Source organism: Phyllobates terribilis, unplaced genomic scaffold (genome assembly GCF_046119375.1).
Source record: "Phyllobates terribilis strain yellow unplaced genomic scaffold, ASM4611937v1 Scaffold_4885__1_contigs__length_56290, whole genome shotgun sequence".
In the NCBI taxonomy this organism is placed as follows: Eukaryota; Metazoa; Chordata; class Amphibia; order Anura; family Dendrobatidae; genus Phyllobates; species Phyllobates terribilis.
In genome coordinates this window covers 1-14,101 of record NW_027367634.1, presented here as the reverse complement: position 1 = coordinate 14,101, position 14,101 = coordinate 1, and the positions used below count along the sequence as shown (strand labels likewise).

Below are 14,101 nucleotides of genomic sequence, written 5' to 3'. Positions count from 1 at the left end.
TATTATTGTCTTTTATCATAAATCTCTTAAATATCACCATGTATTGTTTGGGTTGACGGTCCCACTCCCCTCGTGATTGAGATTCCAAATATCGATCTGTCTCAATTAATAGACGGTGTCGTTTTCCTCATTATTTTTTCATCCTCGACTCTGGTTCGATCTCTCCCCATCTTAGCCCCGTGTCCTTCTTCTTCTTCGCTCGTGTGTAACCCATAATTTATTCTATAATCCTAACATCTTCAACGAAAGCCTATGGCGATCGAACAAGCCGAACTCACCACTGATGAGGTTGGTTATCTGACATATTTTAGTTCTCAAATTATTCCCTATGCAGGTTCAATTATCAGTTCAATATAATTTTTTGTATTAATGTGTTGGCTCCACGGAATATGTTTCCATCAATTGTTCAATTACGTATCTTGTTCGTGGCTTTGTGCAATTCTTCGCGGCTGTGATCTGGAATTTCTAGAGAGTTTGTTTGTTTTGTCTAAATTAAAATCCAATTTGAAGTTCAGGGTTCATGAATTTGCAATCTTTAGACTAGCTACTGAGGGAAACGTTTATTGAAATGCTGGTAAGCACGCAGATTTGATATTGGGTACTGGGGCTTGACAATACAATCGCCAGACTTAATGTTATGATCAAACGACAACTAAAATTGGATCAGCTGAAAAAAAAATCTTTATGTCAAAACCTATTACATATTTCTTTTACTAATCTAGTGCTTTTTCCGTGTTTATAGGTGCTAAAAAGAGACATCCCATGGGAGACATACATGACCACTAAGTTGATCACTGGAACATCCCTTCAGCTACTGAGGCGCTATGATAAGAAACCAGAAAGCACCAAAGCACCCTTGCTGGATGATGTAAAACCTCATGACTTTTCTTCTCTATTCCCTGAATTTTTCGAGTTTTTTCCTTCTTTTGTACAACACCCTTCGATACCCATATTCTGCTGGTATAATGTATTATTATTCTCATTTCTGATTAATCAGATTGTCATGTAACAGGATGGTCCAGCCTACATTCAAGTTTTTGTTACCATTTTACGCGACATATACAAGGAAGAAACAGTTGAATATGTCCTCGCATTGATTGATGATATGCTAACTGGTAACCTTGAAGACCAGATTCTTCTGTCATGGCATAAATTTTATAGATTGAAGTTCGTTAAGTAGTTGATATAGTAATGCTTTGTTGTTTATCCCTTGCAGCAAACCCCAAAAGAGCAAGATTATTTCACATCCAATCACTTGCTTCCGAAGATATCTACGAACCTTTCTTAAGTTAAGTATTTCACTAACAATAGTGTGAATGTGTGATGCTAGGCATTCTTGTGCTTTCATGTCTTCTTTATCGAACTTACAGAATTCTAATTGCTCCAGTTTTCTGTAACTACAGGTTGCTTTGGAGGGGAAACTGGTTCATCCAAGAAAAGAGCTGCAAGATACTTTCCATAATAGTAAGGTAGTAAAATATTATCTCATAGGATTAAAACACCTTTGCACTTCACTCTAATGATAATATCCAATTTCGGTTGTTACAGTGCTAGACCAAAAACTTATCAAGATGCAACTTCCAATGGCGAATCCTCAGATTTGAAGAGCAAACTCACTACCATTGATGATATCTTGAAAGGGCTAGTAGACTGGCTTTGCGCGCAGGTTTGTATTATGTACCCTTTCTTTTTCCTTAGTTTATTTGGTTACTATTTTGAAACCAGTACGCTTAATGTTTCATTATGTTCTCCCTATTAATTTGCAGCTTAGAAAACCTACTCATCCCAGTCGCGCAATCCCAGTATCAATTAGTTGCCTTGCTGCAATATTGAAGGAACCTGTAGTTAGGTCCTGTTTTGTACAAGCAGATGGTGTAAAGCTTCTCATCCCTTTTATTAATCCAGCATCCACCCAGCAATCTATCCAGGTAAACTTTATGTTGTTGAATGGATAATTGATCCCAATATATGTAACTTGGTTAATTTATATACTTATATTACTTTATTTATGATTTTCTTGCAGCTTCTCTATGAAACTTGTCTTTCTATCTGGCTGTTGTCCTTCTATGAACCTGCAATCGATTACATGGCTATGGCTACCTCCAGATGCCTGCCACGTCTGGCTGAGGTCATTAAAAGCTCGACAAAGGAGAAGGTATGTCTACCCATATTAATCGACGACAATAAACCATTCTGTTAAATGACTCAATATCTCAATTTCCTCTAGGTTGTTCGAGTGGCTGTGCTGACACTAAAAAACTTGCTTCCTGAAGGGAACTTTGGTGCTCAGATGGTAGATCTTGGCATGCTGCAAATAGTTCAGAATCTTAGAGCACAGACCTGGACTGATGAGGTTAGTAAAAAAATTCTTAATCTAGACCAAATTTTCTGATAATGCAGGGAGTATAATATTGCAACACCATTATCTAGGATTAGGATCAAGTAAAAGATAATCTTACAGTATGAAATGCGAACATATTTTTAACCGTGAACATTACTATCTGACAACGTAAAAGCGATCACTGCAGTTGAAAACCCGATGCATTAAGCTTAGGTTCATACATAAGATAGTAAAGTTCATCGCATTATCTAAACCAAAATGAATATAAATTTTTAGGACTTGCTGGAGGCCTTGAATCAATTAGAAGCAGATCTGAAGGATAACGTTAAGAAAATGAGCTCATTTGACAAGTACAAGCAGGAAGTTCTGTTAGGTCATCTCGGACTGGTCTCCTGTTCACAAAGACCCTTTCTTTTGGCGTGAAAACATTTCAAACTTTGAAGAAAATGATTTCCAGGTACCTTTTTTCTCATTCTATCATTAAAAGATTATTTCAGTTTGCGTTTCCTCGTATTATCTTCCTGCTGTAATACAATACAATACAGATTTTGAGAGTCCTGATCACTATATTGGACACGTCAGCTGATACTAGAGCACAGGCTGTAGCTTGCTTCGATCTGTCACAGTTTATACAGAGCCATCCAGCTGGGAGAGTCATAGCCACTAACTTGAAGGTGAAGGAGAGAGTGATGAAGTTAATGAACCATGAAAATGCTGAGGTCACTAAGAATGCTTTGCTCTGCATTCAGAGACTTTTTCTTGGAGCCAAGTATGCCAGTTTTCTCCAGGCTTGATTTTTGTACTAAGCCAGCTGCTTCTGAAATTCATCATTGATTTATAAAACCTACCATTTTTTGGTATATTTGTATCTGCTATTTACAAATGATTTCAGACAGAACTCCGGATTATTTGTATACATTCATAGCTCTTCAATAAAGTCGTATTTTTCATGTATATTCTGTTTTATGGGTTTCGGATTGTGAATAAAAAACCCATATAAAGTCTTATTTGCTCAATTATCTTAGGGTTCATTATATATTGACAGCTGAAAGTCCATTATGTTAGATAAAACTATTAACTTTTTGATACTTTTCATCTAACTCCTTACTAAATAGTTTTTCAGCCTAAAATTCACGGCTTTAAATTCATTTACCTTTTCATTTTTTTTATCTAACTTCTAAAACAATCTTCCATCTACATTCATTAAAATTGTTCAAAATTTCATCTGAAAAAGCTATGACAATCATGATATTTACTCTCATTCCAAAATCCCTTGTTGGTAATTATACATCACTCTAACATAATTAATCTATTTTATTTACCGAACACCTTTTACCTTAATAATTTCATCTAACTTCCTAAAATTTCATCTGCCATATTTCATCAAGATTAAAAAACAATCATCAACCATTACCAAACAGAGCCTTAGTTTAGAGAGATGTTCAGATCAAGAAGAAAAGACGCAAAGATAACACAATCATAATTAGAAGTACTGACCCTAGCAAGGTGGCGAATCTTACAACTATTTACAGATAAATCAAGCCTGTAATGACATTAAATTCTACAAACAATCACACTAAGCTACAAATTACAGTTTACAATGTTCAAAAGGGATTGTAAAATCAAGGAGAGCTAAACTAATTCTACCTACCTAGTTTTACCAGAGGTAAAAGATGGCAGGTAAGTAGCAGTATGTTGTGAGTGTTGGCTTAATCAGAAATCCGACTTCAAGAGCCTTGCTCGAGGCTTGATGCCAACGTTTCCAAATGGATCCGGTTGCTCCACATGGATGTAATCTCGAGTTTTTAAGACCTGTAAATTATTAAAAACAAAAAATGACATTTCATGAACTTACCTCAACTGCTGGAAATCAATGTGTATAATAAAGACATACCAATGTCTCAAAAAACATTCTTGATGCTTCTTTGCGAGTTTTTCTTGCCAGTATGGTGTCTAGCTGAAGACCCGTTCGTCCATGTTGTGCTTCTTTTTGAAACAAGACTTGAAGATAGTTTGCAACAGCTCTGGTTATACAATAAAAAACAGCTTATATAATAAAAAATAACTCACAAGGTGTAGTTGATGATATATTATTATAAGACAAAATTCACTTCGACGAGAAAGAAATGAATGCACACCTGGTACGAGTGGACCAGCCACTATTATCAAGGATTTGAGGTCCTTCAGAATTAGGCATACAGTTAGCATCTTCTTGAACATTCTCATCATCATCATCGTCATCAAAATTCAGAAAATCTGGAAAGTTGCAGAACAAGAACAAGGTTCTCAGGATTATCAAGTACAAAAATAAGCACAACCGACGACTTTAATCATAAAATTATTATATAATGAACAAACATGATTCTATTTACTTAGAGATGAAGATAAAGGAACTCAGCTATGACGTACAAAAAATTCATGCTAGAGAACAAGTACCAAAGATCAGCACAAAAAATCACCACTATTTATATGAGATTTCACAAGATCAATCTAGTTAAATAATTAAGAGATGACTCCTTTCTTTTTTTCCTCTTTCGATGTACAAACCATCTCCCAATCTAAAACACGGAAAAGAAAAGATTATCAATTCAATGGAGTTCATAAGAACAGACCTGTATCATGCTCAAGTATTTCTGCTTCCGAATCCTGTGTCACACAGAGCAGGTACTGGAATTAGTTAAATAATGGCAGCAGTCGTATATTAGAAGTCTTTTTGACCTATTTAGTCTGAAAATGGTAATATTAGCCCTTTTTAGACTTCTAATACAGCTTAGGCTCTTTTGTGGTACCCACAGAAATGCAGATTTGTCCTCATGTTGAAACCTCACAAAAAATTACAAGATTCAAATTAAAAATAATGCTTGAATTGGAAACAATTAGGTGCTTACGTTGAGACTTTCATGGGTTTGATAGTCAGAATCGATGGCAGTATTATCCATGAAGATCTCAGATTCGACAAATTGCTGCTCTTGATTCACCACCTCCAAGAACACACCATTTTCTGTGCCGAAATCTTTTTCCAGATTTGAAGATTCAATATTCAAATCCTCTCTTTCTTGACTTTGCAGATCAAATTCAAGGAACTCAGCATTATTTACTGTCACATTCTCTGCATCCAAATCCCTTCCTACAAGATTTCCAGATTGAATATCCAAATCTTTTCTTTCATTATCTAAAAGCAGACTCCTATCATCAAATCTCATATCAGTTTCAGGTAACTCATCCTTATATACTCCTACAGGATTTAAAGATCCAATATCCACATCCACTCTCTGTTCTAAAGGCTGCCCTCCATCATCAAAACTTTTATCAGATTCAGGAAAATCAACCTTATTTAATGTCCTTTCTTCAACAGTAATACTTTCACCATTGAAAGCTGAAGAACTCGGCTGAGCATTAATTAGAGGTATAGCTTCATCGCTGACATGTATTGGTTCTTTCCTGCACTCCATATCCATTTCGGTTCTAATCTCTGACTCATTTTGAAGAGCATTACCACTTCTGTCAAAAGAATCTATAACACCAGACTGACTTGAAGTGCAAACTGCAGGTTGTACAGCATTCTCATCTTCAGCTACTAATTGTGCACCAATACCCTCAAAACTAGTTCCTTCACTCACTGAAAGCTTTATCGGCGATCCAATCATTTTCAGTGTAACAGACTGATCTTTACTTTCCTCGTCCTGAACCAACTTGATTTCCCTCAGGTCAAATGGCTGTCGGTGCAAAGAATTTAATTCAGCTGAGATCCCTGAAAAGTGAATATAATATTATAAAAGAGTAGAGCAAAAGGAATAGAAAATAATAATATATTGCTGATCTTAACCAACTGTTTGCAAAAACCCACCTGTGAATATGGATTCGATAAAGATTTCACTTCCCAAAAATTGTTTCTGAAGAACCCAAATTTCTGGGTGAGTAGAGGGAGCCTTCTTTCTGACACGGCGTATATCTTCAATATTTAGCAATTGTTGCCGTATTAAGCTGCAATGTAAAGGAAATCAGGTTTGAACAGGTAAAAGATACAAAAACAAATTCGAAGAGCTCATAATTACATACTCGCCATGCAAGACCATAGAATCATCTACAAGCACCTTCCTTTTATTAGCAACAGAACGAGTATTCCGGCGGCGTTTTGAAGATGTCAACTCAGATGCAGGTGGAGTAGACTTCACCTTTAAAACAGTAGACTGTCTCCCAACTGACACAAATGATTCATACATTGATCAATAATAGCAAACTACAATAAAAGTAGACCCTAAATAAGTAATTAAGCATGGAGATGAAAATTACCTAAAATGGAAGACAATAAATCATCATCACCAGGAACAAAGTCCGCGGCTTTTTTGGATTGAGTAGGCTCTGAAAAATCAACTGATTTTAGGCTTTGTAGGGTCATAGTACTTTCAATGAAACTTCTTTTCCTTCCAGATATTTTGCTCTCAGTGGCATTTTGATCTTCTTGTAAAAGAAGATCTCTTTCTGGTGTTGATCCTACACACAGTTCATTGGATTGACTAACAGGTGCATTTGGAAGCGATAACATCTTTTCAGGAGATGGCAATTCAGAAGCTGTAGAATTATTTATCTCTTGTAATTCCACATTTTTTGAAATATCAGACTGCCTGTTTAAATTGTTGTCAAGAGCAGCAGCATTAAATAACTGCTCTTCGTTCAAATTCAAATCTGTGATACCTGTCAAGAATCCATGAGTAACAGTGAGCACATCAGAATAACTCAGAAGAAAATAAAATAAGACCATCCATAAAGGAGAACCTAGAGTTTCTTAAACTTTAAAAATAGCAGAAAATTAATTATGTTTGTCATAGAATTGTAAGAGAAGCCTACATTTATTCTTGAACCATTTCTTCTTCAAGAACCTCATTTCTCTTACACATCTCTTACACATAAAGCAAAATAACCAATCACCATTTTTTCTTTTTACTTCTAAAATCAAGTTATTTTTATAATTATTACTCCCTCCGGATACAAATAATTGTCATTAGACAAAATTTCACACAATTTATGGTACAATTTTCTTTTCTAAATAACTCTACTAAAGTGTTATTGGAAATATAAAAAGCAATGTTTAGAGAAATAAAGTAACTTTAATTTAATAATTGTATAGTAGTAAATGTGGTAAAATAAGGAAATAGTTGGTAAAATGACATGTATTTGTATCCAACAAAATTGCCCAAAAATTACATGTATTTGTATCTGGATGGAGTATTATTTAACTTTTTAGTGATGCGAGCATGATGATTAGAGAAATATTAGATCAACTTCTACATTGTGAATAAAAGTTGTATAGTGTTTCTTTACTTGCGCTTATGTAAAAGAGAGAGAAAATAATAAAATAGCATAAGAAACTCAAAATGGGTATCTCCATTGAGGATTAAAGTTGAATTTTAGAAAATTAATGACTGACCTTGCTCTTTAGCAACAAAAACATTTGTTGCATCTTCCACAGACAGCTCTAAGACAACTCCAAACTCCTTACATGGCAGGTTCAGCGAACTCATTGTATTGTCCACCTCAGCATTTTCTTCATTACTGTGCAAATTACAAGGCTGAAGTAGAGGTTTACTTCCATTTAACATATCTACTCTAGCATCAATAAAGTCCTCTTTTTCAGGTAAAGAATCAATAAGATGCTTCCCCTCAGCATCTATTACAGGCTCAGTTAATGATTTATCGGCAAAAGATGGGCTCTCAGATACTGAGCATAAGCCATTTGCACTAGGTTTCTCATGACAAGGATCAGAGCCATTTGATGATATAATTGGTTCATCCAATCCAATATCTGCGGCTTCTCTGCTAACAGCTAAGGATTCAGTTTTACTGCAAGTTTCATTTTCAGGTGCTTGAATGACCTGAAGTGAACCAGATAAATTTGCAATATTTGGAGAGTTTATAAGCTCTGTAGGCTCAGTAATTGGTTTCTCAATTTTCTGGTTGTCAAGATCACAGATATTGTCCTGCAAAACATCCTGATCAATATTATCCTCAACATTAGTGGAAGCAGAAACACCTATATCTATATCTTGTGATGTCAACTCAGTTGGGTTATGGTCTTCCTCCATATAATCGTCACAGATTAAAGCTTCTTCATTACTTGGCAGGTTTGAGCCCTCCATTAATCCTGGTGTAGATGGTGCCTGAATCCCAAAATATTTCATCTCTTAAATGATAGGGAAAAGAACAATTATAATTATATCTTAATAACCAGAAGAGCAGAGTACAAACCTCTATAGCTTCAGATTCTTCATGCATCTCCTCATCCAGTTCCTCACCCTTTTGTGTGGATGACGACTCTAATGATGTTTTAGAGTCAACACTAAGGAGAAAAATAAAACAAACATCATGTTCACCACATGCTCACAATAGTAAGATGATACTAATTACAGTACTAATCTCTATGAGTCATTTTTAAATATCATAATACATTAATTCAATATTAGGCTAAGCACGCCAATAATGAGACAGTGAAAGCAAACATAGTAGGAAACAACCATATCACCATGAATTAAGAAAAACTCCATGTCCTGATGACGTCCCCTTGTTCAATAGTAGCTCCTGGTTAAGATGAATGAGATGACATGATTATTAAGCAACGATACGGAAATGTAGAAACCAGCCCAGACAATAAACAGAAATCTATGAAGATCTTTATGCAGGTTTTGGTACAGGGAAGATAGAAGGCACCGAAAGATGAGTTTAAATGACTCATTCTACACAGGGAGATATTAAATTACCTCATCAAGGTCCAAACCAATTTGAGACGCATCTCCATCACCAAAACGCTCTGAAGAAAATAACAAATTAAAACTTTAGGAAAAGAGCATCTCATATTTCAATAAGTAACTAAGTCAATGTAGGACCCACTAACCATCAAATCCAAATTGGGATGTTGTGTAAACAACACCATCCATTGTGTCTTGCAACGTGATCTGTTCCTTTGTACTCACATGATGATCAACAAAGTTACTGCAAAAATATAGAGGCAATTAGTGTATAAGTCATGTCCTGTTCTTCAGCATAAAAATCAATCACTCTTAGATCATGAGACAGGTATATGTATTAGGAGCCAACCCTTGAAATAATTCAATGTCTGGAAGCTCGAAATCATCTAGATCAAAAGTCTCTGGCAGTGTGATGGAATGATATGGTGCTTTGGACTCTTCAGGGGGTAAATCAACAGCAGTTGACCGAAAAGCCTGCTTGACCTTGAGCAAAGCCTCACTGCAGTCATCGAAAAGGTAGTTCACCTTCTTGTTATATATCCTCACAACCCCAAGCAAAAGATGACTAGACAAACGGAGTGCTATAGGCACATCAGGGGAGAGTATGGAATCTGTAGCAGATAAGTAGGTAAAATTATCAAAAATGCTGATTTTGTACTGTACCAGGACTATAGTGATATTTTTAGCCCATAAGTATGATGTTGCTGATTGATTTGATAAAAAGACATGAAACTGAGCTAAATAAAAAAGCAGAGACCAAATCCATCAAGACTTAAAGTTGACCAAGGATGCAAAACATGATGTAATATCATACTCATAATAGCAATTCTAAACAGCTCACCATCCTACTTTTAGCAAACAACATATCTTCAACTTCATCACACCATAAATCTCAATTGAGCAAATTGGTTGCCGAGAACCAAATATATACGCATTTGCTAAAATTATCTATATTCTATTACTGCTTTGCATCGTCCAGAACAGAAGTTATAATCCTGGTTACTCTTATATGTATAATGTGAATATTAGATATTGTACTCCTGAATTAGAATACATAAAAAGGAAGCCAGTAGTAGATGTTACAAGATAATTTTGAGAGTGATGCACATGAGAACAAGAACAAATATGTCAATAGGCATCTTTTTTTCCTTTCTCGGAGATATTTCCCTTGACTTCGATGCTAATTGCCTTACAAAGATCTTCAAATTTTTGGAACTCAAATTTTATAGGGTCAAATAATAAGGTCAAAGATTAGCTTATATTAAGAAGGTCAAAACTTATTATATAATATTATTATATTAATAATTCAGAAATTGCAAAAACTTAGTACACCACTGAAAATTACTCAGACAAACTGAATAGAAAATCATTAAATCAAATTATTAAAGTAGAAAGCAAGGCAAGCACTTGGATAACCGGACGAAAATCAATTTGAAAATTGACATACTAAGACAAAATGTACTTTGAAGTATTCTACATTGGAAACGGATAACTGTAAGTTCCCGAAATAGGTATAATTGAGTTGATAGTTGATTTTTTTTGAAAGAGATAGTTGATACACTCACTTTAACCTAGCAGATGATAGTATGTATCATCCATAGAGAAACTATAATAATAACAAGATGGTAATAAATGCCGCCGGTTACTGAATGTAAAAGATAAATCAATAGGCACAAACAAAAATATCATGATCAAACCAGGGGAAATGAAAGGGGACTAACCAACAGAGACACCAATATCAGTATCAGCAACTTGATTCTTCCGAAGCTTACGTTCCAAATGAGCCGCTATCCAAATAGTCCCCAGGGGGCCCTTTTTGGCTAATATAAATTGCGAGTAAAACATGTTCTTCCTCCTCCACCTCCTCTACAATCCTACAGTTTATACAAACTGCGCGCTGTTCCGGATCACTAACAGTAACTAGTCTCAAACCAATTCTAAACCGCCTCAACTGCTGAGCTCTTTCATGCAAATTGGCCAAAACCACAAAAACCCTAGATTAATACCACGCTTTGCAATCACCTTCTTCAATCCGTGAGTGCAAAATTCAGCTCAAAGTCAAGCTTAACAAGCAGAAACCCTAACTTCAACCCTCGGAATTCTTCAATGACAGCAAAACACAGCTACTCGTCGGTGCTGTGAACCGGAATTCTGCCAGATATTCTCGAAACAAGAACAAATCTTTCAACTTAGGGTACAGCCAAGCGAAGCAAGTAGTTACAGAAGTTTGAGATCCGACGATATCGACAGCCGGAAGAGAGAGGATGAGATGATGGTAGAGATGGTCTATTTTTGTGATTATCGAACCGCGAGAGGAAAATAATGAGTCGGTGTTTTATTAAAGAAAGCATGATGCTAAATTGCAGATAGCCGTTGATTTTGTAGACCGATTGCGGTGATTGAAGGTAAGTAAGTGATGAACGGCACAGATTGGTGCACCTAATTGCATTACGCTGCATTTTACGCCACCTGAATTTTCAAAATGGTAGTGAAATTTTCAGACGGCTCGACGGCGCCAGCATTTTTGCGCCCAATTGAAAAGGGGAAATGAGAGGATTAATTCCGATCGTACATATAAAAGATAAAATTAAAATTTATTGTTGGAATTTAAAGGAAATTTAGAACTCTTCGTACTTTCTTATTATTCATCGTTCATGATACATGATATTTATAGCCAAAAAATTTGGCTTGCGGGAGAAGATTCCAAGGACCGTATAAGACCACTGTCTCTTAAAGGCCGTTTTACAGAAGTGCAGAAGATAAGGTGAATAATTCACCATTATCTACAACACTCCCCCTTGAATATTCACCTTTTATCAAGGATATAGGAACACTTTACATATTTGGGTTCAACTTGCATTGTACGCTTCATAATTATGCCTCATTAAAAAACCTTGTCAAGAAAAAACCCAGTGGGATAAAAACCTGATCGAAGGGAAAAAGAGTGAGTGCGTACAATTCTCCCCCTCAGCTTAGTGTGTGTATCTCTTGAAATCTTCGCATCCCAATCTTGTGCACAAGTTCTTCTAGTTTCTTAGGACATAGAGACTTCGTGAATATACCAGCTGGATTGTCACAAGATCGGATTTGCTGGACATCAATCTTCCTTTCTTTCTCGAGATCATGTGTTGAGAAGAGCTTTGGCGAAATGTGCTTTGTTCGATCACCTTTGATATAGCCCCCCTTCACTTGTGCGATGCATGCAGAATTGTCTTCATATATCTTGGTTGGATTATCAGTGATTGTCTTCAACTTACATTCCTTTTGGATATATTCAATCATTGATCTCAACCAAACACATTCTCTTCCTGCTTCATCTAGAGCGATCAATTCGGCATGATTTGACGATGTCGCCGTTAGTGTTTGCTTTGTTGATTTCCATGATATGGCTGTATCTCCATGGGTGAAGACATAACCGTTTTGAGATTTTGCTTTATGTGGGTCTGATAGATATCCTGCATCTGCATATCCAACAAGAGTAGCATTTGCATTTTATGATAAAAATAAACCAAGATCTGTACTACCACGTAAGTACCGAAATACATGTTTAATCCCATTCCAGTGTCGCCTTGTTGGTAGTGAACTATATCGTGATAATAGGCTTACAGAAAAAGCAATATCTGGTCTAGTATTATTTGCAAGGTACATTAATGCACCAATAGCACTTAGATATGGTACTTCTGGACCAAGTACCTCTTCATCCCCTTCTCGGGGTCGGAATTTGTCATCTTGTGTACTTAATGAACGAATGACCATGGGCGAACTTAATGGGTGTGCTTTGTCCATATTGAATCTTTTCAATACCTTCTCGGGTATAATTTGTTTGATGGATGAACATTCCATCCTTCAAATGCTCAATTTGTAAACCAAGACAAAATTTGGTTCTTCCCAAATCTTTCATTTCAAATTCCTTAGTTAAATATCTTGCAGTATTTTCAAGTTCATCGGCTGTACCGATAATGTTTAAATCATCGACATATATTGCGATTATAGCAAATCCAGTCTTGGATTGCTTGATAAAAACACATGGACAAATAGCGTCATTCTTGTAACCCTCTCTAATGAGGTATTCACTAAGTCGGTTGTACCACATTCTTCCAGATTGCTTTAGGCCATATAATGATCGTTGTAACTTTATGGGAAGCATTTCTTGAGGCATCGCTTTATATCTTTCTGGCATTTTTAGTCCTTCGGGAACTTTCATATAGATATCACTATCATGTGATCCATATAAGTATGCAGTTACAACATCCATAAGTCGCATCTGTAGTCCCTTTGTCACAGTTAGGCTAATGAGAAATCTTAATGTAGTTGCATCGACTACAGGGGAATAAGTTTGTTCATAATCTATCCCCGGTATTTGAGAGAATCCTTGAGCTACAAGCCTTGATTTGTATCTCACAATCTCATTTATCTCATTTCTCTTTCGTACAAATACCCATTTATAGCCTATTGGTTCGTGCCTACAGGGATAGGTCTTATAGGACCAAAAACTTCACGTTTCTCAAGCAATTTTAGTTCAGCTTGTATCGCCTCTTTCCATTTCAACCAGTCATTTATATGTCGACATTCATCAATACTTTGTGGCTCAATATCATCATCATCTGCCACTATTTTGATGGCAACATAGTATGCAAATATTTCATTTGCAACGATATCTTTTCTATTCCATTGTGTTTCTAGTAGATACATAGTTGACATCTGTTTCATAATTGTCAATATTTCTATCCTCTTCTGGGATATTTTCGGGGTTCTCTGAGTCATCTTTGTTATCCTCATTTTCATCATGTTCTTCCCCTGAATTTGCTATCGGTGTAGGACATTCTATATTGCTTTGCCGCCTATTCTTTCGTGGTTTAAGATCTTTAGAGCCAAGTGGCCTACCACGTTTTCGGCGTACTGTAAGCTCATTTAAAGGCAGCTTATTAATTTGTCATGTAGGAATTTCTATTCTTTCAGGGACATTTATAGCCGGAACATGTGACTTTGTCACCTTCTTTGTGTCCTACAAATGAGT

General features: G+C 35.9%; 2 protein-coding genes across 2 annotated transcripts; one reads left to right on the top strand and one right to left on the bottom strand.

The window, feature by feature from the left end:
* Window positions 1–252: 252 nt before the first annotated feature.
* On the top strand, window positions 253–3,135 carry LOC141249637 (uncharacterized). Its single transcript, XM_073669718.1, is given in 12 exon segments — window positions 253–288; window positions 743–868; window positions 1,013–1,115; window positions 1,217–1,288; window positions 1,388–1,469; window positions 1,549–1,666; window positions 1,767–1,928; window positions 2,024–2,155; window positions 2,228–2,353; window positions 2,618–2,722; window positions 2,724–2,798; window positions 2,887–3,135. Coding segments are annotated over 12 exon segments (1,386 nt in total).
* A 919-nt stretch (window positions 3,136–4,054) lies between these two features.
* LOC141249636 (uncharacterized) lies at window positions 4,055–10,929 on the bottom strand. The gene is made up of 16 exons (XM_073669717.1): window positions 10,806–10,929; window positions 9,434–9,695; window positions 9,231–9,328; window positions 9,097–9,146; window positions 8,862–8,917; window positions 8,588–8,678; window positions 7,770–8,499; window positions 7,190–7,288; window positions 6,635–7,036; window positions 6,401–6,542; window positions 6,189–6,325; window positions 5,230–6,092; window positions 4,954–5,008; window positions 4,480–4,597; window positions 4,236–4,365; window positions 4,055–4,153 (listed from the first exon to the last, which is right to left on the bottom strand). The coding sequence occupies exons 1-16, from the start codon at window positions 10,927–10,929 to the stop codon at window positions 4,055–4,057; spliced, it is 3,456 nt and encodes a 1,151-aa protein (XP_073525818.1).
* Window positions 10,930–14,101: the final 3,172 nt, after the last annotated feature.